The 25,936-nt window shown below is 60.0% G+C and overlaps 2 protein-coding genes across 7 annotated transcripts in view; one reads left to right on the plus strand and one right to left on the minus strand.

The window, feature by feature from the left end:
• Nucleotides 1-878: 878 nt before the first annotated feature.
• The window catches only part of FAAP20 (FA core complex associated protein 20), a 34,310-nt gene continuing 9,252 nt past the window's right edge, over nt 879-25,936 (plus strand). Inside the window, exons 1-4 of one of the 2 annotated variants that reach the window (XM_027110461.1) lie at nt 882-992; nt 1,247-1,382; nt 1,469-1,755; nt 15,716-16,269. In XM_027110461.1, coding sequence (XP_026966262.1) covers nt 931-992; nt 1,247-1,382; nt 1,469-1,755; nt 15,716-15,758 — 528 coding nt within the window. In that variant the 5' untranslated portion in view covers nt 882-930 and the 3' untranslated portion in view covers nt 15,759-16,269. Of the gene's footprint in view, nt 993-1,246; nt 1,383-1,468; nt 1,756-15,715; nt 16,270-25,936 lie in introns of those variants that run through there. The other variant, XM_027110462.1, reaches the window with a different exon arrangement.
• Nucleotides 8,281-25,936, minus strand: part of PRKCZ (protein kinase C zeta) — a 103,150-nt gene continuing 85,494 nt past the window's right edge. For 3 of the 5 annotated variants that reach the window (XM_027110458.1, XM_027110460.1, XM_027110459.1), the window contains exons 10-17: nt 16,261-16,347; nt 14,671-14,806; nt 14,412-14,499; nt 13,312-13,431; nt 12,548-12,627; nt 12,069-12,158; nt 8,830-8,945; nt 8,281-8,682 (exon numbers count right to left, since the gene is read on the minus strand). In XM_027110458.1, the coding sequence (XP_026966259.1) occupies nt 8,595-8,682; nt 8,830-8,945; nt 12,069-12,158; nt 12,548-12,627; nt 13,312-13,431; nt 14,412-14,499; nt 14,671-14,806; nt 16,261-16,347 (805 nt within the window). In that variant the 3' untranslated portion in view covers nt 8,281-8,594. Of the gene's footprint in view, nt 8,683-8,829; nt 8,946-11,543; nt 11,660-12,068; nt 12,159-12,547; nt 12,628-13,311; nt 13,432-14,411; nt 14,500-14,670; nt 14,807-16,260; nt 16,348-25,936 lie in introns of those variants that run through there. The other 2 variants (XM_027110456.1, XR_003433478.1) reach the window with 2 other exon arrangements.

A 25,936-nucleotide genomic window follows, 5' to 3' on the forward strand; every position in this document is an offset into this window, starting at 1 on the left:
CCACCACGTGGCGGATTGCAAGGTCACTGGACGAGAATGCCTGGCGCCCGGGGTGTCACAGAAGCCCCCTCAAAGGCCCTCCACCTCCAGGCCCCCGCCCCTGGCCCAGGACTCGGGCGCTGCACTTGGTCGTCTCACATTGCTTTTTATTTATTTACTTATTTGGCTGCACCGGGTCTTAGTTGCGGCACACGGGCTCTAGGTCCCTGACCAGGGATCGAACCCAGGCCCCACCCCCCACCCCGCATTGGGAGCGCGGAGTCTTAACCGTTGGACCACCAGGGAAGTCCCTCTATTTCTTAATTAAGGGAACTAAGCTCCTTCCTTTTGTAAGGAAACGGGGAAGGATCGCCCGGGTCGTCAGAGCTGGACGCCCAGGCTCAGGGCTGCCGATGCAAAGGGAGGTGGCAGAGCTAGATCAGGCCTGGAAGCGGCGGGTGGGGACGCCAGGACCCCCAGCTGTCTTCCCGCGCAGTTCCTCCTCCTAGAAGCCGCTGCAGACCCCAGGCCTGAGGGGTGAGGGCGGCATCCCCCGGCTCAGCTGGAAAATGACTCCCTCAGGGCAAGGCAGCCTCCCGACCTCAGTGCCGCCTCCGCGGTGGACGGAGGAACCCTGGCCTCCGTCTCCCCAAAGGTTGGGGTCAGGATACCACCCTCCGATAGTGCCACAAAGGGGAGGTCACCTCATGGCCTGCGGAGCAGGTCGTGGGGTCCCCAGGGTCGGGTCAAGCGCCCACGTGGGGGTGGGAGTTGGGGTCCACAGCTCACGTCTGGCCGTGCGGGGATTGACTAGGGGGTCCTGGGTTGCGTTCCGCCCTGGCGAGCCGGGAGTGCCCGGGGCGGGGTCTGTGCCGGGGGCGGGGTCTGTGCTGGGGGCGGGGTCCGGCGCGCGGGCCGCTCATTTCCGCCGGACGCGCTGGCTCCGGGCGGATGGAGGCGGCGAAGAGGTCGAGACTGAGACTGAGCCGCCGGAGGCCACCCTCGGGGGTCCGGTGAGGCCGGGGCTGGGGGCAGCAGGGAGAATGGGGAGGCTAGTGTCCCCGGCCGAGCAGTGGCCGGGTGTCACGTCCCCACGTGCTTCCCCGAGCCCGCCTCGGACCTGCCCCGCCCCCCCAGCTCTTCCCACCCGACCCCCACCCGCGGAATTCTCACCTCCCCACGCCGAGCTGCACACCTGTCCCCCCCGCTGAGTCCTCTCTCCTGTGCCCTCCCCGCCGGCTGAGTTCTCACCGCCCCGTCGCCCCAGGTCCCCGAGCAACCCCCCCGGTTCCCCTCCGGACGGCGGCGAGTGTGCGCGGCCGTGGGCTGAGCTGCTGCGCGCCGCGTATGCGGAGCTGAACGTGGACGGCGAGCCGCCGCCGCTGCCCGCGTTCCCCGGCCAGGTGCGTGTGCAGTGGTCCCTGCGTGGCCCCGGGTCTCGGGCTGGGGCGGGGCGGGGCGGGCGCGGTCCGACGACCCCGTCTTGTAGGAGCCCAGGCGCAGCCCTGAGCGCGCGCCCCCGGAAAGCTTCATCGTGGGAACCGAGACCTTCTCCTGGACGCCCTTCCCGCCGGCCCCGCGGCGAGGCGGGGACCCAAGCGACTGCGACCGGGTGCTCCGCGAGGCCCTGGGGCGCACGGGGTCCTCCGCCTGGTCCCCCCAACGACACCCCGCGCCCGAGCCCCGCGGGACCTCCAGCGCTGAGGAGCAGCCGTCCGTAGAGGGGTTGCCGACACTGCAGAGCTGCCCCATGTGCCAGGCCGTCTTCGCCCCCAGGTGAGTGGCCCCCCTGGGCCTTCCCTCCCCTCTGCTGCCACCCGGTGGCTCTTTCTCTGGAAACCACAGGCAGTTTCAGAAAGCTAGGGTAACTGAGCGCGACTTTGGCATTCTAAAGTGATATTTCACGCAGAAAAAGTGGGCAAGCACAGAGACGGTGCTGATGAGCCAGAGGGCACAGGGGTGCAGGTCTGGGGGTCTACTTCCTGGTCCACCGGCCTGGGGCCCTGCTGACAGGCTGCAGCCGCCTGGACGGGGCCTCTGAGACTCTGCAGCATGAGGGCAGGGAGGCTCTGGCTCCAACCGGGTCCACCCTGACATCCGGGAACCGGGAAGTGACTGGCATCCCCGGGTGGACTGCCTCCAGAGCCAGTCCAGGCTGTGGGTCACTGAGCAGTTTTCTGTTACAGCCCCTCGGGCACCTTCCCCCGTGGGTGGATTGCCAGTTTTAAAAACAAGATTTCGTTTCTGTGTCTAGAGATACTTATCTCTTTTTAAAAGTCTAATGTATACTTTTATACCTTTTTAAAAGTAAGGGTGGTGGAATTGGATTTTGCTAAGAAGTCCCAACTGCCCAGCTTGTGGGCCACATGTCACAAAGCCGAGGACACAGGTGTGTGTGGGGGGTCATGGGGGTCAGGACGGCAGGAAGGAGTTTGGTCGGATGAAGGGGGTGGACGGCCGGTTTCGGTAGCTGGACGTGCTCTGCGTGTCCCGTGGCCTGGAGAGTGGGTTCAGTTACGTGCCTTGTCTTTGGTTTTCCAGAAGTAAAACCAGCCCTGGGGGGTGAAGGGAGTGGCTTATAGAACTAGCAGCTGATGACACACAAAAGTCACCAAACCAGTGATCAAAACGTGTGGCACAAAACTGCACAGGCCTGCAGTCAAACATCCAGGCTCCTCCAGTGGCGACACTTCACTGGAGCCAAGCTTTTGGGGGCCTGGACGGCTGGGGCTGGGGAGAGTGAGGGCGAGGGGTGAGGAGGTGGCTGTCCCCAGGGGGGCCTGTGGGCGAGGCCCCCCAGCCGGCACAGGTCTGGCATGGCGGGGGCGGGGGGGGTGCAGTGGGTGTGGCAGCCGCGCTGAGATGCCCGTGCTCCTCGTAGCACTGGAAAATTTTTCCCAGACCCAGTGTCTCACCGAACACGTCTCTTGCCTGTACTGATGCTTCAGGACAGTTGTGGGCTGCAAACACCAGCTCTCTCACCAATTTTTTTTTTTAAACATTTGTTTATTTTTGGTGCATCGGGTCTTAGTTGCAGCACGTGGGATTTTTTGTTGCGGCGCGCGGGCTTCGTTGCCCCGCAGCATGTGGGATCGTAGTTCCCCGACCAGGGCTCGAACCCGTGTCCCCAGCATTGGAAAGAGGATTCTTAACCACCGCGCCACCAGGGGAGTCGCCCCCCAGCCCCGCCTACGGGTCCTGATGAAGCCGCGAACGCGTCTTACAACACGGAGTCCTCTCGATTCGCTGCCGTTGGAAGAGCGTCTTCTTGGCAGCAGGCGTGCGGCCCAGCCCCTCCGTCCCGGTCCAGGGGTGGCTTTTGTTCTTGGATTACTTGTTTTTCTACACAGTCTAAAAAAGGACTCCGAGATACGTTAGAAAGAAAGTTCTAGTCTGAGCTCTTTAAGCAGTTAGACTGAGGCTGGGCAGAATGCCTCGGGATTGCAGAGTAGGTGTCAGTGCGGTTGGGTCCAGGCCTCCGCGTGTCTGGAATGCTTCTAGCACGTTCTTCCCTCTGATTAAGAAGGAGAGAGCGGGCCCTTGCCGGGCCACACCCCGAACCTGCAGGGTGAGAGTGGAAAGCGCCCCCCCCGCGCCCCTCCACCCCTGGGGCAAGGGGACAGGTCAGGCCATTAGGGGACAGAAATGGGACTGTCCCACACTTGCTTTCAGTGATTCTGGGGACTGTTTTGGGGCAGAGATGGAAGCCCTGCCGCCCCTCGGAGCAGAGGGATGGGCTGCTGGGCCGCGGGAGGTGCGGGCGGCCTGGGCGCCACGGGCAGTGAGACGGTGCTTGTCTTTCTTGGAGCCTCGCGCTTTCCGGGTCACTCAGAACCGTTTGTTCTCTGAGATTCTTCTCTGACCTGAGGGCCGTCATGTACCACGTGTGTGTGAAAGCCCCTCGGGGTCCGTGAGCTCGGGGCTGGTTCCGGAGATTGGCTCTCACCCGCCACCTGACGTGAGGACGGGAAACCAGATGGGCACCGTGTCCGCGTGATGAGACCCAGGCCAGCCCGTGGGGTCTCACGCGCTCCGAGGCCCCTGGAGGGTCGGAGCAGAGCCCCTTCCTGTGCTGGGCCTCCCGTCCACGCACCGGGCACGAGTGGGAGACAGAGGCAGAAGCTCAGTGTGCAAAGTGGACCCGCCACGAGGCTCCTGTTGGGGTGTGTGAGGGAATCCCAGACTGTGTCCCCACCGAGGGACAGTGCCGGGCAGCCCCCGGACGAGGTGACCCGGTCCAGATCTTAGGGTCTTCTGGTGGCCTCGGAGAAGGCACGTGGAGGGGCTGCTTCCCAGGACGGGCTGAGGGGCCTCTAGGGACTCGAGGAGGCACTGACCGGGGGCCTCAAATCCCCAGGAGGGAGCAGAAGGTCACCCGGACTGGCAGGGGCTCCCGTGAGCAGCAGAGGCCGCCGTGGGCGTGCATCAGGGGAGAGGCCATGGCCCTCGGGCTCAACCGAGCCACGCGGTGAAAGGAGGTCATTTCAGGCTGGGCGCCAGGACGTAGTGGTGCAGGGAAGGGCCTGTCTGCTCTGGCCAGGTGACCAGCTTGGTCTGCCGAACGCCTGGCTCTGCCGCCCTCTGGGCACCGTGGCTGCAAGCTGACCGTACATGGGCCACCAGCACATGGGGGACGGTCATTCCCGGCCTCTCCTCCTTGATGGCATCAGACGAGGTCAGGGATGGGAGGCGCCCGCTGTGACCGGCGCCCCCTCTCCCCTCCCCCACCCAATGCCGAGGGGCTGACCCGTGGGCCGTGGAGCCCCACTAAGTCCTCTTCCCCAGAGGGGCCGAGTCCCTGAGTGAAGAAGATACATTCTCAGGTCTGAGGCGCACGCCCACCTTCGTAGTGACCGCCCTCCTAGTCACCAGCGCTCACGCCTTTTCTTTTCTGGTTGCCAAGCGGGTAGTTTTCGAAGGAAAACTTCGGAGGGAAGGAGGGAAGGGACGCATGGGCATTTGTTGGTGCGGACACACCTGGTGGGCTTGTCTGACTGATGAGACAGAGCCCCCGCCATGGGGGGTGGGGACCCCGCCCTCCACCTGGGGGGCCCCGTGTCTTGCCCACGCCCTTTACTTGGGACTTTCTGACACAGGGTTCCCCTCAGTCTCAGACGCAGGTGCCAGGTGAGCCTGGGAACGGGCATCCAACAAGCCTTCTGGGCGCCCTGGGGACCTTGGACCCAGGAGCAGGGTTTGGAAAGGCCCTTTCTGGTTGGGGGGCCCCCTCCTTGGTTCTGCCAGCCGAGGGCACCGTCCCCGTTTCTCTCCAGCTACTCTTTGGTGCGTGGTGAGCACCCAGGAAGGGCGTGAAAGCGGGTGTCGCGTGCTCTGGCCGGGCGCCCTCCCTGCCCGTGACCCTCTCCTCTCCTCGCAGGCTGACCCAGCTGGACATTGAGAGCCACCTGGCCCAGTGCCTGGCGGAGAGCACGGACGACGTGGTGTGGTGAGCAGCCCGGCCCACGGCTCCCCCTCCACCGGCTGGGCCACTGCCCCTCCGCCCTGCATCCCCCAAAGCTGTGTATTAGAGCGCGTCAGCGTGAGGCGTTCACGTCCCGCGTCTGTGTTGAGGCCAGAACATTGGGTCCTTTTTCCTTTTGGGGTGATGCTGAGCAGCGTGGTGACTGAAGTGGACAGAGCAGCCCAGGCAGGTGACAGTGTCACCAGCGGTTCGGGTGTTTGTACCCAAGTTGGCACAAGAACGGACGCTTTGCTCACCTCCGACTCGCTCACATTTCACGACCGTGTTTTAACCCCCGGGTGAACCTGCTCCTTCTGCAGCTGTAGGTTACTGCCAGCAAGGAAGGCACTGTCACTGGTGCCTGTCATCACCCGCAGGGGTTCAGAGCAGCTCCCCTCAAGTCGGGAATTCACGGGGAGGGACAGGCCCGCCTGCCGGCCTCTTGTGTGAGCTGTGTCTCGTTCGTACTCTCAGTGCCCACGGGAAGCAGGGCCAGGGAGTGGGTGTGGGTAGTTTTCCTTCCGGCGCTGTTGGCCCACAGGTTCTGGAAGAGCCTCGTCTCCAGCACAGCCACAGCGGCCGCAGCACCGGCGGGAGGGAGGGGGTAGGATGTGGAAGCCTAGGGTTAACCCCCAGAAGTTGGTATTTTCCTTTCAAAAAGGGCTTCAGACGAGCCATGAAAAGACACAGGAAGCGTCAGTGCACATTTCTCAGTGAAAGGCGCCAACGTGAAAAGGCTACACGTGTGGTTCCAACTCTAGGACCTTCTGGGACAGGCAGAAGCCATGGAGACGGTGAAAAGACCAGTGGTCCCCAGGGGTTGGTGGGGAGCGGGCATAGATAGGCAGAGCACAGAGGAGTTTAGGGCAGGAAAATACTCTGAACTACAAGGGTGGTTACGCAATACGTGTATCGAGCCTGGGTCCAAACCCACAGAATGTACTGCTCCCGGGTGATGCAGCAGAGCAGGTTCTTCCCTGGTAGCAAATGCACCCCCTACGGGGATGCTGGGAGACGGAGGCGGCAGCGGGGCGGGGGGGCACGTGGGAACTCTGTACCGTACCCTCACTCTTGCTGCGAACCTAAAACTGCTCTGAAAAATAAAATCTGTTTTTAAAAAGTGGCTTCAGGAGCCTTTGCTCCTGGAGACGCCTACTTCTAATGAAAACGACAACAGCACGCACGGTCATTAACGTCTTTAATAATGTGCAAGACACGAGCGGGTGTGGCCTCGGTGGGCACCCCCTCTGCAGGAGGAAAGCCATGGCCACGTGCGCCGCCATTCACTGTACAAACCACAGGGACGCGGTTACCTCTTTACAGTTCTGACGGCCCCAGTTTCCAAGAACCGTATCAAAAGGACACTGTATTGTGACTGGAGCCGCTGGAAAATGTTAATGATTTGTTTCCAAACCCCGCCTCAGCACACCCTTCACCTTCAATTTATAAAAACAAGTGACTGTGCACAAAATCTCCCCTCCCCAGGAGCACAGGTCACGCACACGTCTTGGACAGGAGCAACCGCACTGGTGACCGGGAAGCTGTTTGGCAGCACCGCAACCTTGATATAAATGCCTTAGGTTTGAACAGATCCGTGGCCCCTGTGCTGTCTGAGCAAAGATGTCACCATACCTGATGCAGCACGCGACCCCTGTTGGGAGGAAGGGGGCTCCTGAGGCCGTCCGTGACCCTGTCCTGGGCAAGCGGGGTCTCCCCCGCCCAGGCGACCTCGCAGCCCTCACGCGTGGCTCCAGGACGACGTCACCGCGGGGCTGCCACGCCCCTCAGGCCCAGGCAGCTCTGACTCTGGTCCGTGGTCCCTCATTTCCGTCTCTGGAGGTGGGTCCTTCTGGTCACAACTGGGGTGCTGGTTGGGACAAGCCTACACGTTCCATGGACACTGCTCTGCCACCGGGGTCAGGGGCCTGGGGAGGCTGGCGTGTCTGCGGAGGGTCACGGTGAGGCCGCGGCTTCTGTTATCCTTTAATTACCGTGATCCGCCCGAGGCCGCAGACACATGGAGAGAAGCAAGGCCTAGGGGTGTGTGGCAATGTGGGACATCCGGGGACTGGTGTCCCCGAGGGCGGGCAAGGCCCCTGCCCCCCCCCCCCCAACAATCTGCCTGTCCCTGAGCCACACCTGACGTGTCAGGGACTTGCAAACCCACGATCTACCTCGTTCTAGAAAACCTCGGGTTTGGCTTTTCACTTACGAGGGTGGCCGAGTGACACGCGCCCCCTTTGCAGATTATGGGAAGTGGGGGTGAGCCGTGCCCAGGGATGCGTGTGTGAGGGTATTCCAGATTTACTGTTTCACTTTAAGGCTTAGGACCCATCATACATATATCTTTTAAAATTTCTAATTCTGAGCATCATTATTTCTGATAAAAATATTTTCCCAAAATCTGATACGTAACACAAGACGTCACATAGGCACTGCTTAGTGTTTCCAGAAATATATTTTGTGCGGATTTAGTTTTCAGATTTTTTTTGTTTTTTGGTCTACGGGTGCTTTGGTGAGCCGTGTTTTAGAACCTCTATGATCCAATTTTCCTGGTCAGTCTAATGCCTGGGTCGGGACCAGCGGTGCCCACCTGGTGAAGGGGGGACCTGGGCGTCAGACCACAGGGGCTACTGACGTGCTCGGTATGAAAATACTTGTTAAATATTAACAACAGGAACTTACCAGGATTTAGAAAATGTTCCGAATTTGTAAAAATGCTCCATTGCAGTGGGTCCCCGCAGGCACTTACACTCCCGTCCCCGGCCCGCGCCTCCTCCGGGTGGGGCTGTGCCTGCGACGCTGGGCGGGTGCCACCCGCGAAAAAAAGGCATCAGAGGGAAGCTTCAACATCATCGGGACACTTTATTCCTCAGGACGTTACAGGCTAACTCTCCCGGCGGAGCAGGTCAGTTCTGTTTCTGTGGAAAGTGTGCACCTTCGAAGTCGGGGACACTTCCTCCCTCGGACACGGGCACCGCGGCCTCCGCGGCGCAGGCCCAAGAAGCAAGTTCCTCTGGTGCAGGCGGCCGCGGGCCGCATGGAGGGGCTGTTCTGCCCGGGCCGCCAGCACCCAGCCCGGCATGCATGCATGCGCGGTGGTCGGGGACAGGCCCGCACCGGCTGCCCGCGTCCACGACGAGAACGCGGCGCCTCACGCGGACTCCTCGGCGGACAGGAGCAGCGGGTGGGTGTATTCAAACCCTTCAAACTCCGACTGGTCGATCCTCTTGAGGACGTCCCTGTGGGTACCGGACAGGGCAGGCTCGACGGGCCGCGCGAGACCCCGGCCTGCAGCTCGGGATGCCCCGCCCCCGCCCCCCACGCGAGACCCGCCCACGGCCACGCCCCCGCCGCTCAGGACGCCCCGCCCGTCCGGCAGGTCTTACTCGTCGTCCGGGGTCAGCTGCACCGGCTCGCTGGTGAACTGCGTGTCGAAGTTGTCCAGGCCGTAGTCGTCCGTTATCTGCGGCTGGAAGGGCGGCAGGGCCTGCTTCTTCCCCAGCTGCAAGAAGACACGCGGTCAGACCCACGCGCGCCGGCTCAGCGCCCGCTTGGAGTTTGCACAAACATAAACCACGGAATCGAACAGAAGAGACCGCCTTTAAATATGCCTCATGTTTAAAGACCGATTGTTTTTCTCTTAAAGTCCAGCAGGAAAATTTTCCAGTCATAAAAACCCTACTTGAGCTGAAAAATGCTGGCAGCGCAGGCCGTGCGGGATGTACCTGGGATGGAGCGCAAGGTCCGGCCACCCACGCGGGATCCCACGCCATCTGGGGTTTGCGCCCCCCTCGGCAGCCCCACCACTTAAACCAAAGGAGGCTAGTTTGGGGAAGTTTCTTCCTTTCTTAATCTGGGAACCCAGGTCATAAAGGAGCTGGGACCTGGCAGGGACGCCCACACTGGAACCCCTTCTCCCAGAAAAGCCTTAAGTGGCCATTTCTATGGTTTTCTTTTTATATGTAAATTTATTTTTGGCTGCATTGGGTCTTCATTGCCTTGCAAGGGCTTTCTCTAGTTGTGGCGGGCGGGGGCTACTCCTCGTTGCAGTGCGCGGGCTTCTCATTGCGGTGGCTTCTCTTGCTGCGGAGCACGGGCTTCAGTAGTTGTGGCACGTGGGCTCAGTGGTCATGGCTCACGGGCTCTAGAGCTCAGGCTCAGTAGCTGTTGGCGCACGGGCTTAGTTGCTCCGCGGCTTGTGGGATCTTCCTGGACCAGGGCTCGAACCTGTGTCCCCTGGATTGGCAGGCGGATTCTTAACCACTGTGCCACCAGGGAGGCCCTCTATGTATTTCTAATCCCAATGGGATGCAAGGCAGTAAAACGCTTGTCAGGTGGGAAATGGGGCGTCTCAGGACCCAGACTCTGCTTCCTACTCGACATTTAGGAGGATGAGACATGCTCATGCCTAGAGAGGGTGAGTCGCGCTCTGGGGCAGAGCAACTCAGCGCCACACCGCTCACAGTGAGGACGGAGGACGGCGAGGATGGAGCGGCCCCCACGTTCACACACTCGGTGACATAACCCACCCAGGTGTGCGCTGCGCACCTGTGCTGGGCCAGGCGCACTCCTAAGAACACAGATCGAGTCGTAAGTGAGAGGTAAGGTCCTGCCCCGCGGGGTCTGCGCCCACCCACACCAGCCACGTGTGAGCCAGCAGCCAGCCCTGCAGCCCGGAGCCCTCAGCTCTCAAGGCCCAGAGCAGCTTGACTCAGGAAGAGGATGCCCCAAGCCTTTCGGGACGGGCTGCCCCCTTCCCTTGGAGGGTCTGCGTGAGTGCTGAGCCTGGAAACCTCCACCTGGGTGGGGCCTCCGTGGGACCCCGTCCAAGATGTGGAACTGTCCCAAGGCCCCGTGTGGGGAGCGAGCGACAGCTGAGTCAAAAATAAGCCCCCAGCCCAGCTCAGCTCACACGGGCTCTTTGCACTGTGGGACCCAGAGCCATCAGGAACTCCAGTTATAGCAAGAGAAACAAACTGGGCCTGGAATGCTGAAACATGTTCCATAAGTCTGGGGACTTGGGAAGGATGAACGCAGGTTCTGCTGGCGAAGTTGGTGCATGAAATGAGGATGCCACAGAAACAGACGAATCCTTCCCAGTAATGCCCAGGTGTCAGGGCTGAGGCCAGCGCACCTGCCAGAGCCCCGGCAGAGGAACGCCTGTGTCTGTCACCCGGGGGATGCAGGAGCAGAGGGAACGGGCCGACCCGCAGGCAGAGCGGGGTCACCAGTGTTCGTGTGCGTGCGTGTGTCTGCACACCCGTGCACACACTGCAGTCACAAGGCCCCGGCAGCTGGTAGGGTTGGGCCACGCCCTGGGCACTGTTACGGGGACACAAGGCCTGCCCTTCTTCCCTGACTTCCTCTCATGTGCAAGTTTCCGTATTCTTCTGTATGTATGAAATACATTCTGGTAAAAAGTGAAAAAAGGGGGCATTTCTTACACGATTTTCCCTCCCTCAGGTCTCAGGCTGCTTTAGAAACATTTAAACAGCAAGAGTCAGAAAGCCCACGAGGCAAAAGCACAGCTGGGTGCTGGCCTGGGGTCCTCTGAGCCCAGCCCCACCCCTGCCCCTGCTCTGGGGGCCAAGGCTGCCTCAGTCCGTGGCAAAGCCCCCCGGAGTATCCCATACACAATGTCACCTCCTCTTCCCTCAGTCAAAAGCAGTGGACGAGGGACTTCCCTGCTGGTGCTGTTGATAAAACTCCGCCCTCCCAGTGCAGGGGGCCCAGGTTTGATCTCTGGTCAGAGAACTAGATCCCACACTCATGCCGCAACTAAGAGTTCGCATGCCACAACTAAGGACCCCACGAGCTGCAACTAAGGATCTGGCAAGCCACAACTAAGGAGCCTACCCCCACAACTAAGACCCATCGCAACCAAATAAAAAAAACAAAAACAAACAGTGGACGAGAACGGTGCCACCCGAGTGATGTCCTGTGCGTCCCACCACTTAGCCCTGCGGTGTTATGGGAAAGAGGAGGCTGGCAGAGGACGGGGGTGAGGGGTGGCGGCTCCGGTTCTGAGGAGATGGCCTGAAGAGGTGAGGGAGCGGTGGAGGTCGGGGAGGGGCACAGCTATGCAAAGACAGGAGCGGACCTGGTATGTCGGGCGTCGAGGGGATCACGAAGGCCCAGCAGAGGAGGCCGTTGCTGCTAGGGGCCAGGCGCGAAGCCGGGGACCAGCCCGGGTGAGGGTGGCTCAGACCCAGGTGGCTGCAGTGGGGGTGGGAGAAGGTCCAGGCCCTGGAGGTTGAGTCCCTGAGGCCTGGGTGGGTCAAGGTCCACTGCAGGGGGGAGGGGCCACGGTGCACCGGGATGTCCTATTGGAACTAGCTAGCCAGCCAAGCGGAAACATCCGGGAGCTGAATCAACTCAGGCGGATGGCAGCGGTCACAGACCGGGCACCCCGCCACGGGACCCCCCAGCATGGCATGGGCGCCCAGGCAAGGCTGTTCCCAGGACCTTCAAGAAGCAGCCCCCGCCCCCAGGGGCTCGCCAGGCCCCCTCCTTGTTCTTCAGGAGTTTCCAGATGGCTCCCCGCCCATCTCCACCCATCGCACCCCCCTCGAGGGCCGCCCACCGCACGGGGCGGGGGGCGGTATCAGATTCCGCGCTGCTTTACCAGGTCCCAGTCTATACTACGGAAGAAAGCGTGAGACTTGATGTCGGAAAATCCAGTCTGCGGCCGGCAGCCGAGCCTCTCCTTAGGGTCCTGGGGGTCAGAGTTCAAATGAGGACCAGTCAGCACAGAGCAAGGCGGCCCCTGATTCCCGTGCCCAGCAGGGGAACGGGCCTGCCCTCCCCGGGACCCCCCCCCCCCCCCGCCGGCCCAGCACCCAGGCGAAGGCCAGACGTTCCCTTCATTGGAAACGCTTCCTGCCGGCAGGTTAAGCTCCTCCGGGAAGTTCCTCTTGGCATCGTTCCTCGTCGTTACATTTTGTCAAGCGTGAACAAGCATCCGTAGGACCAAGGAAGGACGCAGAGAGCCACACCCACGCCCGACACTAAAAATGCCAACCAGCTGGTGGAGCCGTGGCCCCAGTAACAGAGGAAGGGCCGCAGCCACGGCTGGCTCGGCCGCCACGGGGGCCACAAGCGTACCTTGTTTAAAAATCCTTTCAACACGTGGGAGGCCTTGACCGAGAGGAACCGGGGGATCCGGATGGGCTTCTCCAGGATGACTGCAACGACCCGGACCGGGAGGTGAGAGCCAGCCCCCTCTCCGTGCCCGGCCCCGCCCGCCATGTCAGCTCTGCCCAGCAGCCAGGGAGCCGGCGGCCCGCAGGGCACTGGGAACCCTCCTGAGCAGGCGGTTCGGGGCACTCGTGGTGCCCTGGGCCCCGTCCTACACCCCAGCAGGGTCTCGAGGCCGCAAAGGGCCCTAGTGCCCACGGTCACACGTGCTCACGATCACATACGAACCAACGGTGGCTCAGCTGGCCCTGCGTCCCCACGTCCACGGGTGCCAGAGGCCACCGTGGGGACAGCCTCGCCCTGAGCCCCAGCATGCCGGGGCTGTCGGTTCTGGCCCGGGGCCCAGATTGCAAGGAGCCGTGGCTGGAAGGGGGCAGCACTGTGGCTCAGCGCAGCCGCTGCCCGGGACTCATGTGCGCACCTGGCATGGGCGGAAGGGAGTTTGGGCTAAATCGGGACAGATTCTCTTTCCCGTGGGCGTGAGAGTGCCGTGTCCCCCTAGCCACGGCCGTTCCCACACCCACGGCCCGGGCTTTGCTCCCTGAGAGCCGGTCGTGGACGGGTGGCCCCACCTAATCTGTGGCAGCCGTGGGGACCAGCCTGGGGACCTGCACCTCTGAAAGGGGAAAACCCGCAGGGTGTGGAGTCAGCTGGACGCACGGCCCGCGCACCTTGGAAAAGGTAGTCCTCGGTGTTCATGTCGGGGTTGTCGGTGATGATGTCGAAGGGGGAGCGGCCAGCCATCATCTCGAACATCAGGACGCCCAGCGCCCACCAGTCCACACTGAACCCTGGGAGAGAGTGCAGGCCTGTCAGGCCGGGCCTCTCCAGTTGTGCTGTCCCGTCACGGGGCGACAGTCATGACAGTTTGCGTTTCCTGAACCACAGCTGAGGATGCATGTCCCCAGCGTCTCCCAGGCAGCCTGGCCTCCCCTCTGTCCACTGTCCCCGGGACGCTCGGCTCCCCCTTACTAGCTGCAGAGCTGTCTCCAAATCGAGGCAGTCCACGGACGGCCAGCTGCTCCCAGGGTCTGCAGCTGTCCACCTCCATCACACACGGGGTCCCCATCCCGGGCCAGGTTCTAGACTCCCTGCTCTGGTCCACAGCTGCCGTCTGTCCTTCTCTGGCTACTAAGTGACTTCAACCCTATCAGCCTCCTGGGTGCCCAGGTATCTGAGGGTGCGAGAACTGCCCACCCTGCCTACCCGCCCCCCGACTGTTAACAGCAAGGGAAATGTGTGGAAATATTCGATGGTATATTTGGGATGTGAAAACAGCAGAACCCAAGGAAGGGGTGACAAGCTCCAGTGTCCATGGGGGCTGTGCGTGGCTCTAGCGGCTCTGGGAACCCCCTCCAGAGGGCGGCACCCACTGACTCGGGACACCCGCCTCAGCTCTGTCTTTACTTTGTCTTCTCCTGCCCAAGCCCTTCGGGCGCCTTGACCAGAGGGATCCTGTCCAGTGACCTCGCCAGGGGACACTCAGGTGGACACACAGGACAACAGCTGGGGACTGAGGCCAGTTAGTGGCTTGGGGCTGGGACGAGGTAAGGTGTGCGTTTTAGTGCCATTTGGTTAGGAAGCCCCGGCTGCTGGGCCACGGCCCCAGAGCCCCTGGTTGGGAGCCCCCGCAGGGTTGGCCCCAGGCAGGCCCACCTCCCTCTCTCTCTGCTCCGTGGCCGAGTCCCCAGGGAGAGGAAACTCCCAGGGCTTGGGGCGCGCTCCCCCGCCTCCGCTGCGCCCAGCGCCCTAGCGCCCCGCCCACGCTCACCGTACTCCTCTCCCCGTAGGATTTCCGGGGCGATGTAGTTCGGGGTCCCGCAGAAAGTGCTCGTCGTGTCACCGGGGCCCAGGCCTTCCTGTAGGGATAAAGCCAGTTACCAGGAGGGAGGGGCCCGCCGACGAGAGAACCAACAGAGGACCGGTGACATGGGGGCGGCCAGAGCCCGGCAGCCAGGACGAGACGGAGGAGGCGCTGGGTTGCCCGGGACCCCCCAGAGGCAGGCGGGGGCAGCGGGCTGGGAGCCCACCTTGCACATGCCGTAGTCCGTCAGCTTGATGTGACCGTCAGCGTCGAGGAGGACGTTGTCCAGCTTCAGGTCCCGATAGATGATCCCTCTCTCGTGTAGGAAGTTGAGCGCGATACAAATCTCAGCAGCGTAGAACCTGGGGAGGGCGTGACACCCGTCATCAGCAGAGAGAAGCCAACCAGGAACCGGGACAGGGGCCCAAGCGCACAGACGCCCCGTATCCTCCGCTGAAGAGCACGTGGGCCGACAGGACAAGGCACGCAGCGTCCTCGTGGTCAGGGAGACGCACACCAAACCCACCATGAGACGTCACCTCGCGCCCACCAGGACAGCCACTCTCCAAACCCCCCAGACAGAAAAGAACAAGTGCTGGTGAGGATGTGCAGAAACTGGAAGCCTTGTGCACTGCTGGTGGGGATGTAAAATGGTGCAGCTGCCGTGGAAGACACTACGGAGCCTCCTCAAAAAAATTAAAAATAGAATTGCCATGTGACCCAGCAATACTGCTTCTGCGTATATATCCAAAAGAACTGAAAACAGGGACTCGAATGGTTATTTGTACCCCCATGTTCACAGCAGCGCTATTCACTGTGGCTAAAACACAGAAGCAACACAAGTGTCCATTGTCAGATGATGGATAAACAAAATGTGGTCCATTGACACAATGCAGTAATATTCTGCCCTAAAAAGGGAGGAGACTCTGACACCTGCTCCGGCGTGCGTGGACCTTGAGGCCACGATGCTGAGTGAAATAAGCCAGGCACGAAAGGCCACATCCTACGTGATCCCGCTTCTACGAGGTCCCTGGAGGCGATTCATAGAGACAGAAAGTAGGAGGGTGGCGGCCAGGGCTGGGGGAGGGGTGGGGAGTGAGTGTCTCATGGGGCCAGAGCGTCGGTTTGGGAAGATGAGGAAGTTCTGGAGATGACGGTGGTGATGGTTGTAAACACCATGAATGTGCTTAACGCCACTGAGCTGCGAACTTACAAATAAATAAATGCACCGAGACAGTCATTTTATCTTACGTGTATTTCACCACAATTAGGAAAAGAGGACAGGAGCGTGTGGGGCTCGCTCTTCTCCAATGACTACCCGCCTCCCCCCAAAAAGGATCTACGGTGACTCATGATGCCGCGTGGAATTATTTTCCAGTGAGGAAATGAGGAAAAGAGAAAAATATGGAAAACAGGAAAGAGCTACGTACGGGGTGGAAATAAACGCCCCACCCGCCCGTGAGGCCAAGGCTGCGCGGCGGTGATGGGGTCAGTGTCCCTGAGAGTCATTTAGAAAGAAATGGAGATGGTCTTCCTCTTCCAGGAGAGCCCCTGCTGTGCATCCGTGCAGATGGCGGGGAGCGGCCCTGCTGTCCAGGCGGCTAAGCTGACAGTCGGGACGTTCACCCCGTTTCAGAAACAGGGGAAAGCACGGCGCCACCGCACACACAGCGCTCCGGGGGGTCGGCCACTCCCAGGACCCTCCCGGCTCTGGCCTGGCCCCTGGCGGGAGGCAGTGACCCCCTGTGCCCCTTCCCCAAATCCACTTCCCTCCTCCCGACCCCCCAGGCTCCCCCCGGCCCCCGGCTGCACCCACCTGGCGTGCTCCTCGGGCAGCTTCCTCTGCCTCTGCATGTGAAACATGAGGTCGCCCCCGTTGACGTACTCGATGACCAGGAACAACCTGTGGGACACGTGGCGGGGAGGCCAGGGTCACAGGCGCGGCCGGGACCCCCAGGGGTCCCCCTCTCTGGCCGGTCACCCTCCTGAGAGGCCCAGGGAAGGCGGTGACCGGGGCTGCCCGCCCCGCTCTGGGGTCAGAGGGGAGCCGCTCAGCTCTGACCCCAATGCAGTAAAACTCAGGAGAGAAACTCGCCACTCGCTGCGTCCAACACAGTTATTTGTTCTCCCAGGGGTGCCAGGCCTGCCTTTGGTTAAAAAGGTAAAAATAAGGCAGGGCTGGTGGCCGGAGGCCCACGGGGCAGGGAGGGCACCGTGTGTCTGGGTGGCCGCAGAAGGCCTCCCCAGGGAGCAGAAGCCCGGGTGGTGGGGGGACGGGAGGGGCCACGGGGAGGGCGGAGAGCTGAGGGACCACCCTGTAGGCCAAGGGGAAGCCAGAGGGCAGATGCACAAACCAGGTGATGCGAAGGACCCTCTGGCTGCCGTCTGGATGCACCCCAGGGAGGGCGGACGGGCAGGCGGAAGGGGGAGGAGGTGCCTAGGTGAGAGCACAGGTGCGCTGGCCAGGAGGGCCTGAGGCAGAGGCCGCAAGATTGCCAGTGGGCTGGGCAGCCAGGAGGGGAAGGAGTGGGTGGGGCCTTCCCTGAACAGCAGGTCCCAAGGGGGAGGGTCAGGCTCGCTGACCTGGCCACCGGGAGCGATGCCGGCTGCCCTCCAGGAGGGGTGTTGGGGACAGCGGGGTCGGGGCTGCCGGCGGGAGGATCCCTGGGATTGACAGATCCGTCCTCCGGATGCAGGCAGGGCCCTTCAAGTCTCCAAATTTACCATTTACCATGTGGTTGCTTTTCTGATAAGATCCTTCTCACATTTAATAAGGTTCCATTTTCAAAATTAAATTCCCACACGATTTTCCAGAAATACCCTGCTGAGGGCAGCTCGCGGATTTTTAGGTCAACGGCTCCTCTGGGGCGCTTCTGTAGAGTTGGGAGCACAGACGGAGGGGAGCAAACCCGCCGGCCCCCCAGCCTGTCCGCATCCCTGATTCAGTGATGACGTCCTTTAACACGGGGCAAGTGAACGAGCTGCAAATCGCCTTCCAAGTCTCTGATTACATGTTTAGACTAGAAACAACTCCTAAATACATAAATAGCAGAAATGGAGACAAAAGCCTGAACACTGGGTGGGTAGCCAGAGCCTTCCCTGTCATCCTGGAGAAAACCCAGCTCCTCTGTGGGGGCAGGGCGGCTCCCCTGCCTCCAAAGGATGCTCCCGGAAAGGGTCCGGGAACCCTGGCCCCGACACGGGTCCGCCCGCTTTGCAGACACATTGTGCTCACGCACATCTTGCCTGTGGCCGCTTTCACACCACAACAGAGGTGAGAGACGGAAAAAGCTTGCCGACCGGCTACAAACAGCAAGGACAAACGACAGCTTGTTTGTACAGCCCCCGCTGACCGTCGGGCACTATTCCAACGTGTGTGCACGTCTGATCCTGGCAGCTACCCTGAGGGAAGTGCTATGCAGGTCCTCGACCCCTGGGGAGAGGCCTAACACCGAACAGTTTAAAAAAAAAACCATTTACTAACAACTCTGTGACATCAAAGCACAGGACGGTATTTGCCACCAGGACCTGGAATCATGCAGCCCCAGGAGGTGTGTTCATCCCAACGTGGGTGCTCCCCAGGAAACGGATGTGGCCGCCCACACAGGGACAGAAAGAAATACATCAGTTCTAGAGACAGACACCAGCAGGACGGCTTAGGGAGCAGAAGAGATTTAAGGGGACATTTAAGAACCCAGAGAAGAAGCGGCAATGGTAGTTTCCCTTCTGTATCCAGGGGAAAGACCGTCAAGGCAGTTTCAAGAGAAGCCGCATCTCTACGCGTGGACGCGGGGACACGTTCAGCTGGTCTGTGGCTGTCACCTGGGGCCCTGGGTCTCAGGTAACTTGCCGATCAAGGAATTTATTTCATTTGTGAAACTGATCAGCTACAAGAACAGAGCAGGATGGTTTTTTTTCTTAAAGCAACTGTGTATCTGAAGAATTTTTTCGTTCTACAAATAAATCTTAATACTACTTCCAACGTTTCACTTTTTCTTTTTCCTTTTTGGCTTTTACAGGAGTACACTGGATTTACAATGTTGTGTTAGTTTCAGGTGTACCACTTTCAGCATTTCTTTAGCGCAGAACCCCACCAGAGCCGCCAGGGGCTGATTCACTCTGATGACAAGGCTTTGTGTGACTCAGACAAGCTGGCTGCTATGACAAAACGCCCCGATGTCCATGGCCAAGCGCAGCCGAAGGCCGTCTCTGGGCTTCACGCCCGGGGCTCTGCCATGGCGCAGGCAGAGTTGGCACGTGTGTGATGCCAGGATGGGAAAGAAGCCACCCCTGGGGCCGAGACAGCAGCTTACGTTGCCTTGGTACTTCACAAAATGTGCAAAATATAGTAAAACCTCGCAAAACAGGATTCATCAAGAGCTGGAGACAGAAAGCGGAGTAAACACCACAGTCAACTCACAGGCTGGGACCAGGGCAGGAGCAGAGGCCAGAGGCCGGCCCTACCTGCCTGACCCCCATCACCCGAGGAAAACCTGGGATGTGGGGCCTGTCCGATGGCTGAGGGTGCCGGGGGCAGGGGAAGAGGGGACCGTGGCCCCATCTGCATGGGAGATGCTCTCCTCAGCTCAGGGATGAGTCAGGCCAGGCCCCTACCTCCCCACAGCCCCCATGGGATAAAACACCAGCCCCAGGCTTCCCTGGTGGTGCAGTGGTTAAGAATCCGCCTGCCAATTCAGGGGACATGGGTTCAAGCCCTGGTCCGGTAAGATCCCACATGCCACGTGCACCACAACTACTGAGCCCACGTGCCACAACTACTGAGCCTGTGTGCCACAACTACTGAAGCCCGTGCACCTAGAGCCCGTGCTCCGCAAAAAGAGAAGCCACTGCAATGAGAAGCCCGCGCACTGCAATGAAGAGTAGCCCCCACTTGCCGCAACTAGAGAATGCCCGCGTGCAGCAACGAAGACCCAATGCAGCCCAAAATAAATAAACAAATTTATATATATATTAAAAAAGCCACCAGCCCCATACCTCGCTCAGAGGGGACGCCGATGGCATGGGACAGTGTGCTGAGATCAAGAGGTAATGCCACATGGACACCAGCAGCGGGCTGCATCTGGCCCCCCACCCATGTCTGTCAATAAAGCTTTATCGGAACACTGTCTTTGTCTGTCTGAACCCCAGTGAGTAGCTGCCACAGAGACCATGTGGCCCTCAAAGGTGAAAATACTTACTATCTGGTCTTTTGAAAAAAAGTGTCGACCCCGCTGGTGTCAAAAATAACAAGAACAGCAGACTTTACAGCCCTCACAAAACGTCAGGCACTGTTCCAAGCACATCTGTGTATAAAACTTAACCTGAGAACCGTGCAGTAGGTTCTAGGAGTTTCCCTACTTTACAGACGGGGACACCGAGGCAGTGGAGGTGAAACAGCTTTCCCAGCATCACACAGTTACTGTCTAATAAGATCTGGTAGCGGCCGATCTGGATGAATCCAGAACGCAAGCCTGGAGCCCCACCGCCAGTTACCGACCCCCCATCACAGGGGTGGCTGCCCCCCAGTGGAGCTCAGGGACCGAAGAAAGGAAAAGAGGAAGCAGACAAGCACCTGGGCTCCCGACAATGAACGACAGACAGGAAAGGAGGCTGAGGGCCAAAGGGAGCATCTCGGGAGAGACCACCCTCATTCCCGGATGAAAATCAGAAACGCAAGGCAAGCCCCAGGACAGACACGGTCCGAACCAAAACCCTGAGTCAGAAGGATGCTCACAGCGATCGCGGTGAGCATGCAAACCAGATACAGCCCACGGCTCCGGGGCAGCTGCCTACAGAGCAGGGAAGCTGGCAACTCCAGGCCCAGAAAAACCTCCTCTCGGAGCGGGGGGACGAACAGCTTGTCTCCATCTCCCTGTGGACGGCGCGTGCTGGACGGACACACCACCAAGCACCCGTCTGCGTTCGAGGGCAAGGGGACCTGGCTAAGCCTGGCTCAAGCGCCTGTGCTGTCACACGTGAAGGACGCACGGAACGTGAACTCCAGCCCTTCCCAGACTCGGGAGTTGTGCCTCATGATGGAATCGAGCAAAGCAGGAGAGACCAAAACCGCGAAGCAGCTACAGAAGGACCGGCGGGAGGGTGGCACACCTAAAAGACATAACAATTACAGCAAACGCAGTTGGGCGGTGGAGAGAGGGAAGCTGCCCTCTGAAACACCACAGGCCCCAGCAGATTCAGGGAATCCTGCCAAGAGGTCATTTCAATGAGATTTAGAATGTTCCAGAGAGTAAAAAAATAAGGAAAATGCAGAAATCTAATAAAGATTGTATAAGGGGAACTATAGATGGATCAGAAAACGTCAATGAAAAACTCCTAAATAAGATCAGAAAACTGAATTCAAAAGCACATTAACAAAACTGTACACTAAGACCAGGCATGCGTTTCCCCAGGAATTCAAGGAGAGTTCAACCCTGGGAAATAGGTTCTAATGATACAATTCATCATTTTAGGAGGCCCTGAGGAGTAAAAGTCATAACAATCACCCCCATAAACGGTGAGAAGACCTTCGGAAAAATTCCATATTCTTTCTTGACAATAAAATAAAAAGAGGTGTAAACTTCCTTCAGACAAACTGTAACTCCACGCCGGTTACTGGCGTGTCTGTAACCTCCCCACTGGGAGTCTCTGAGCTGCGTTTCTGAGGCTCTGGGGGAGGTGGGATGATGGGGTCCAGGAGTCCGCAGGGGGTGAGCCTGTTCCCAAAAGCCAGACAGGGGCAGCACCTCCTTAGCCTCCAGCCTTGTCAGACGGGGCCCCTGTGGACCCGGAACTCAGGGCGATGGCCACAGGTGGAGACGCTGGTCCCTGCTGCTCCCTGCCTCCCCCAGTGCCCCTGGGCCCCTTGGCATAGCAAACGTCAACACATTTGACTGGAATGCCAGCGCGGTCTGGTTCTGCATTCCTGACACCCCGCTGGCCCACGGCAGCTGGCGCTGGGCCCTCAGTGCCAACACCAGACGCGTCCCCTTGGGGTCAGGAAGGGGACAGGTTTGTCCACCACCACCAGTCCCCAAATGTGGTAGGTACCGGCTGATGTCATTAGAGGGGCACGAATCGGGAAGGAGGGGGTAACAGCATCGTCTGCAGATGTTATCACTGCACAGCCGGAAATCCAAGAAAACCACCTGAAATTTACCGGAGAAAGAGAATCATGAGGCAAAGGGCCCGAAATCAATGTGCAGAAACCGCGTTACGTTGCTTGTTGCTCTAATGGAAGAAAAGGCCTCCCTTACAGTAGAAACAGAAGAGAGAAACACTCAGGACAAGATGAAGCGAGGAACTGAAAACTCTGCACGAAGAAAAACTAAGATCTCCCGAAAGAGCAGATGAAAAGGGAAACCACGTGACTGAGCAGGAAGCGCCTGCACCCTAAGGATGCCCCGTCTTCCTTTCCGGAGCTGGACAGGTTGACTCCAAAGTCCACATGGAGAAATAAACAGCAGAAGGGAAAACAAGCAGCAGAACGTGCCGGTGACAAGGCCAGGCAGTGCGCACAAAGCTCCTTCCTCCTCCACTCTCCTGCGTTTTGAAATGGCGTCAAGTTTTTTTGAAAAAAGGAGCTACCCTTTTACGTGGTTTCTGATGTCGTTTAATAGTTGGCAAAAGCGCAATTTCAGGCCTGGTCCTGACAGTTACTTCGACCAAAGGAGCCCCCACGCCCGGCTCTAGCGAGGCCCTGTCCAGGGGAGGCGTGCAGCTGGACAGGACGTCATCTCAGTCAGGCAGTGGCTGCGTGGGGCACCGGAGTCACCGCATCCCAACGGGATGGTCCGAGGACGCCCACTCACGGAGAGCACGTCCCACGCCCGTGCACGCCTGTCCCCAAGCACGCGGTAATAACATGTCCCCACCACCCACTTGCCCTGGTCTGAAAGCAGCCAGTCGCCACCAGATTAGGAAGAAAGAAGGAATCACACTCAGTGAAGGCCGTGTGTGGGCACAGCGGCAGGAGGACTCAGGCCCCTGCGCTAGGCGGACGGAGGCCATGCCCCAAGGGTCCCTCACTGTCCGGGGCTGTGGCGTGATCCACAACAGCTACCACAGTGTTTCCAGAGAGATGGAAACGATGGAAAAATACAGCGAAGTCCTGAAACCTCCTGAGTGTTCCGGGGAGTCTCGACTCACTTCTCCCCACGCGCGCCCTCATGCCGGGCAGTCTAGCCCAAGGGGCCCTGCTTGGTAGCCTGAGGGGTCAGGGCTGTGTCCGGACCGTTTTAGGGGATGCAGGGGATCCAGGTGGAGAACAGAGGCTGATGTGGCTCCACCCACGCCCACTGTCACTCAGCGCCGCGCTTTCTATTCCGGGTTTAAACTATGACTGGAACACAAGTACTGCCTTTGGAAAGTACAGTGACTCACGTTCCCAAGGAGGGAGCACCTGCCCCTCGAGGTCGCGGATGACTCCTGCCGCCTGCACGACCCCGTGGGCGCATCCTCACGCAGATGTCACAGGTGTCCCGTGACCACCACCAGGGCCCCCGGGAACCGGATCTCCCTGACCCTCCATCAGGAGCGGGCGGAGGTCAGACTGGGCCCGGGGTCTGCTCACCGCAGGCCCGCCGGCTCCTCACCGTGGCGACAACACACGTGGCCCCGGCTCCCCCTCGGCTCCCACTTCCCAGCCCCACGTCCACACCGCCCACTGGACACGTGCTTGCCCCGCGCCCCCAGCTCTCCACGTCAGACCCCGCCTGCCGCCCCGGCAGCGCCAAGCGTTCGTCAGTCCTGCCACGCTCTCCCTGGCATTGGGCGAACTCACCATCCTCGTCTCCCTCTAGGCCTCCCTCAGGCCTCCTCGCCCAGCAGGTCCTGCGCCCCCCGCTGAGGACCGTGGTGCTTTCAGAAGCCGTCCCACCGTCAAGCCTTTCCTCATCCTTCCCCGGCACAGCCGCCTCCCCTGGGACACACCCGTGCGACCGTCCCTCGTGGGTTCTGCCCCCACCCCACCCCGCCTTGGCGGCGTTCCCAGGGTACACGTGTGCGTTGTGGCCCCCCTATATGGGGCCCTGGGACCCCGTCCAGGCTGAGGTCTCTCCAGAGCTGCAGGTGAGTCCTCAGGTGCGATTTACAAAGGCCAACACGCAAGGCGTTTCACATCTCGAAGCCACCGGGCACCAGGAAGAACCGAGCTTAGCGTCTAGGCGGGCACCGCAAACAAGGCACAGCCGCTGTGTTCTTTAAAGGGTGAGAAGCGCCCGCGGCCGCACGTGAACATAGACAACCAATCGGCCAACGGTTAAAAGGCTTTACGTTGGAACAGCAAGTTGACTGCAAACACTTTGCTGGTGGCTTGCTCATCTGGGATCTGAGATCACGCAGAAGCGAGAAAAAGGTCCCCAAACTACAATCTAACGTGGGGGGCTGGGGGAGGGAGACATAGATTTCCAGCCACCATCTCTCGATCACCCATTTTCCCCACAATAGCGTAAACTGAAGCCGTTTCCCCTGTTTTGGCCATTTCGGAGTTAATTTTGGCTGTTGTGTAGAAAAGATGGGCTGTGTGGATACGAACAATGGTTTTTCCGTAACACAGATGTTTATTTTACACTAAAACCCCACTGTGGGACTTCCCTGGTGGCGCAGTGGTTAGGAATCCACCTGCCAACGCAGGGGTCATGGGTTCAAGCCCAGGTCTGGGAAGATCCCACACGCCGCAGAGCAACTAAGCCCGTGCGCCACAGCTACTGAGCCTGTGCTCTAGAGCCCGCGAGCCACAACTACTGAGCCCACGCGCCACAGCTACTGAAGCCCGTGCGCCTAGAGCCCGTGCTCCGCAACAAGAGAAGCCACCGCAATGAGAAGCCCGCGCACCGCAACGAAGAGCAGCCCCCGCTCGCCACAACTAGAGAAAGCCCGTGCGCAGCAACGAAGACCCAACGCGGCCAAAAATAATAAATAAATACATACATAAATAAATACATTTATAAAAAAATTAAAAATAAAACCCCACTGTACCATCTGCATATGTTTGTACATGCGTGGTGCTCTGTACCCTGTGTATACACGTAGCGACATTAGTGACTGTAATGCTCAGGGCTCCACGTCCATGAGTGAACATGGAACATGGCAGAGCCGGATGGCACTACTGGATTTGGGGAGAAAAAAGAAATGCTTGTTTTCTTCCCATCCGGAGACCCCCTTCCGATAACTGCTCATGAGAAACTGTGTCTTATTTACCAGAGTTTTGCTGGTGGCGGCCCGCGGGCGCAGCTCCGGAGTGGAGCGGGTGTCCGCTGTGTTCAGTGGCGCTGCAAGGGCTCCGCCGGCTCCCGGCACCACGGCAGGCCCTCGGGGCGGCAGCTCGGCGAGGAGCCCACGGGAAGAGTCGAGGTGGCCCGCACGCCCATCCCAGCCACGTCCCCGCCGCCACCCTGCCCACCCACCTCCCAGTTCCCGACTCCAGTGGCCTCGCTCCTCATTCACCAGCAGCAGTGGGCGCGGTGCCGAGAGCCGCCCAACGTGGGGCGGGGCAGCTGCTGGCTCCTATGTCCTCGCGGGCTCGGACGCGAGGTTCCGTCTGTTTGTTCCAAGGCCCAGCAGCCCCAAGAAGAGAGGCCCTTTCAGCCGAAGCTTACATCATTCACGGTTCCCCGGGAGCGGGGCCTTCCTGGCTGTAAACGTTCCACTGACGGACCCACAGCCACAGCCCCTGAGGTGGGCATCCCTGCCATTCCCTGTCCCAGGGCTGAGACGGGGCCCAGAGAGGGTGCCCTGTGCGAGGTCGCCCGAACAGTAAGGGGGGCTGGCAAGCGAAGCCCAGCTGTCGGCTCCAAGCCTCTGCTGGTACCACTGTCAGGAGAACCACAAAAGGCTTTGAAAGACCGAAATGAGGACGGGGTCTCCGGAGGAGCCAGGCTCTGCTGCCACCTCCCTCCCAGGGCACGGCTTCCGGGCTCTCCCTCCGTCTCTGAGCCACTTTCCAACCGGGTGCGTTCTACACCAACAGTGCCATCCACAGACTCGCAAAGGAAGTCTGCCTGGTGGGGCCCCTCCCGGCCTTCCGGCCGGCTCGGCACCAGGCATCGGCCAGTCCCAGGGTCCCCGTCACCCGACGTGTGCGGGAACTTGAATTCTCCTGTGAGCGGGCTGTAACCTCTGACGAGTCCCTCATTAATCAGTGAGTCACATAAACGCTGACACACGCTCACTTTATATCTGTACCAAGGACATGACTGTACCTTAAGAAAATTATCCTTCAACACCACAACTGCCTGTGAGGTGCCAGGTATGAACCAACTGCTGGGAGCACGAAACACCCCACCCGGCCCTGCTCTCAGGGAGCTCACACCGTGGGTGGTGGGGGACAGGCGTATATCATAAACCGGCGTCAAAGCAGGCACGTGGAAACAGCCCGGAAAGACACCTATCCGGACTAACCAGGTCTCAGGTGCTTCTAGACGTCACTGACGGATTCCATAGAAGTGGGAGGCAAAGGAACTAGACGCGGATGCTAATGGCTCCGGGGATGCCTC

Source organism: Aethalodelphis obliquidens, unplaced genomic scaffold (assembly GCF_003676395.1).
Source record: "Aethalodelphis obliquidens isolate GAN/ISIS:26980383/991018 unplaced genomic scaffold, ASM367639v1 scaffold9, whole genome shotgun sequence".
Taxonomy (NCBI): Eukaryota; Metazoa; Chordata; class Mammalia; order Artiodactyla; family Delphinidae; genus Aethalodelphis; species Aethalodelphis obliquidens.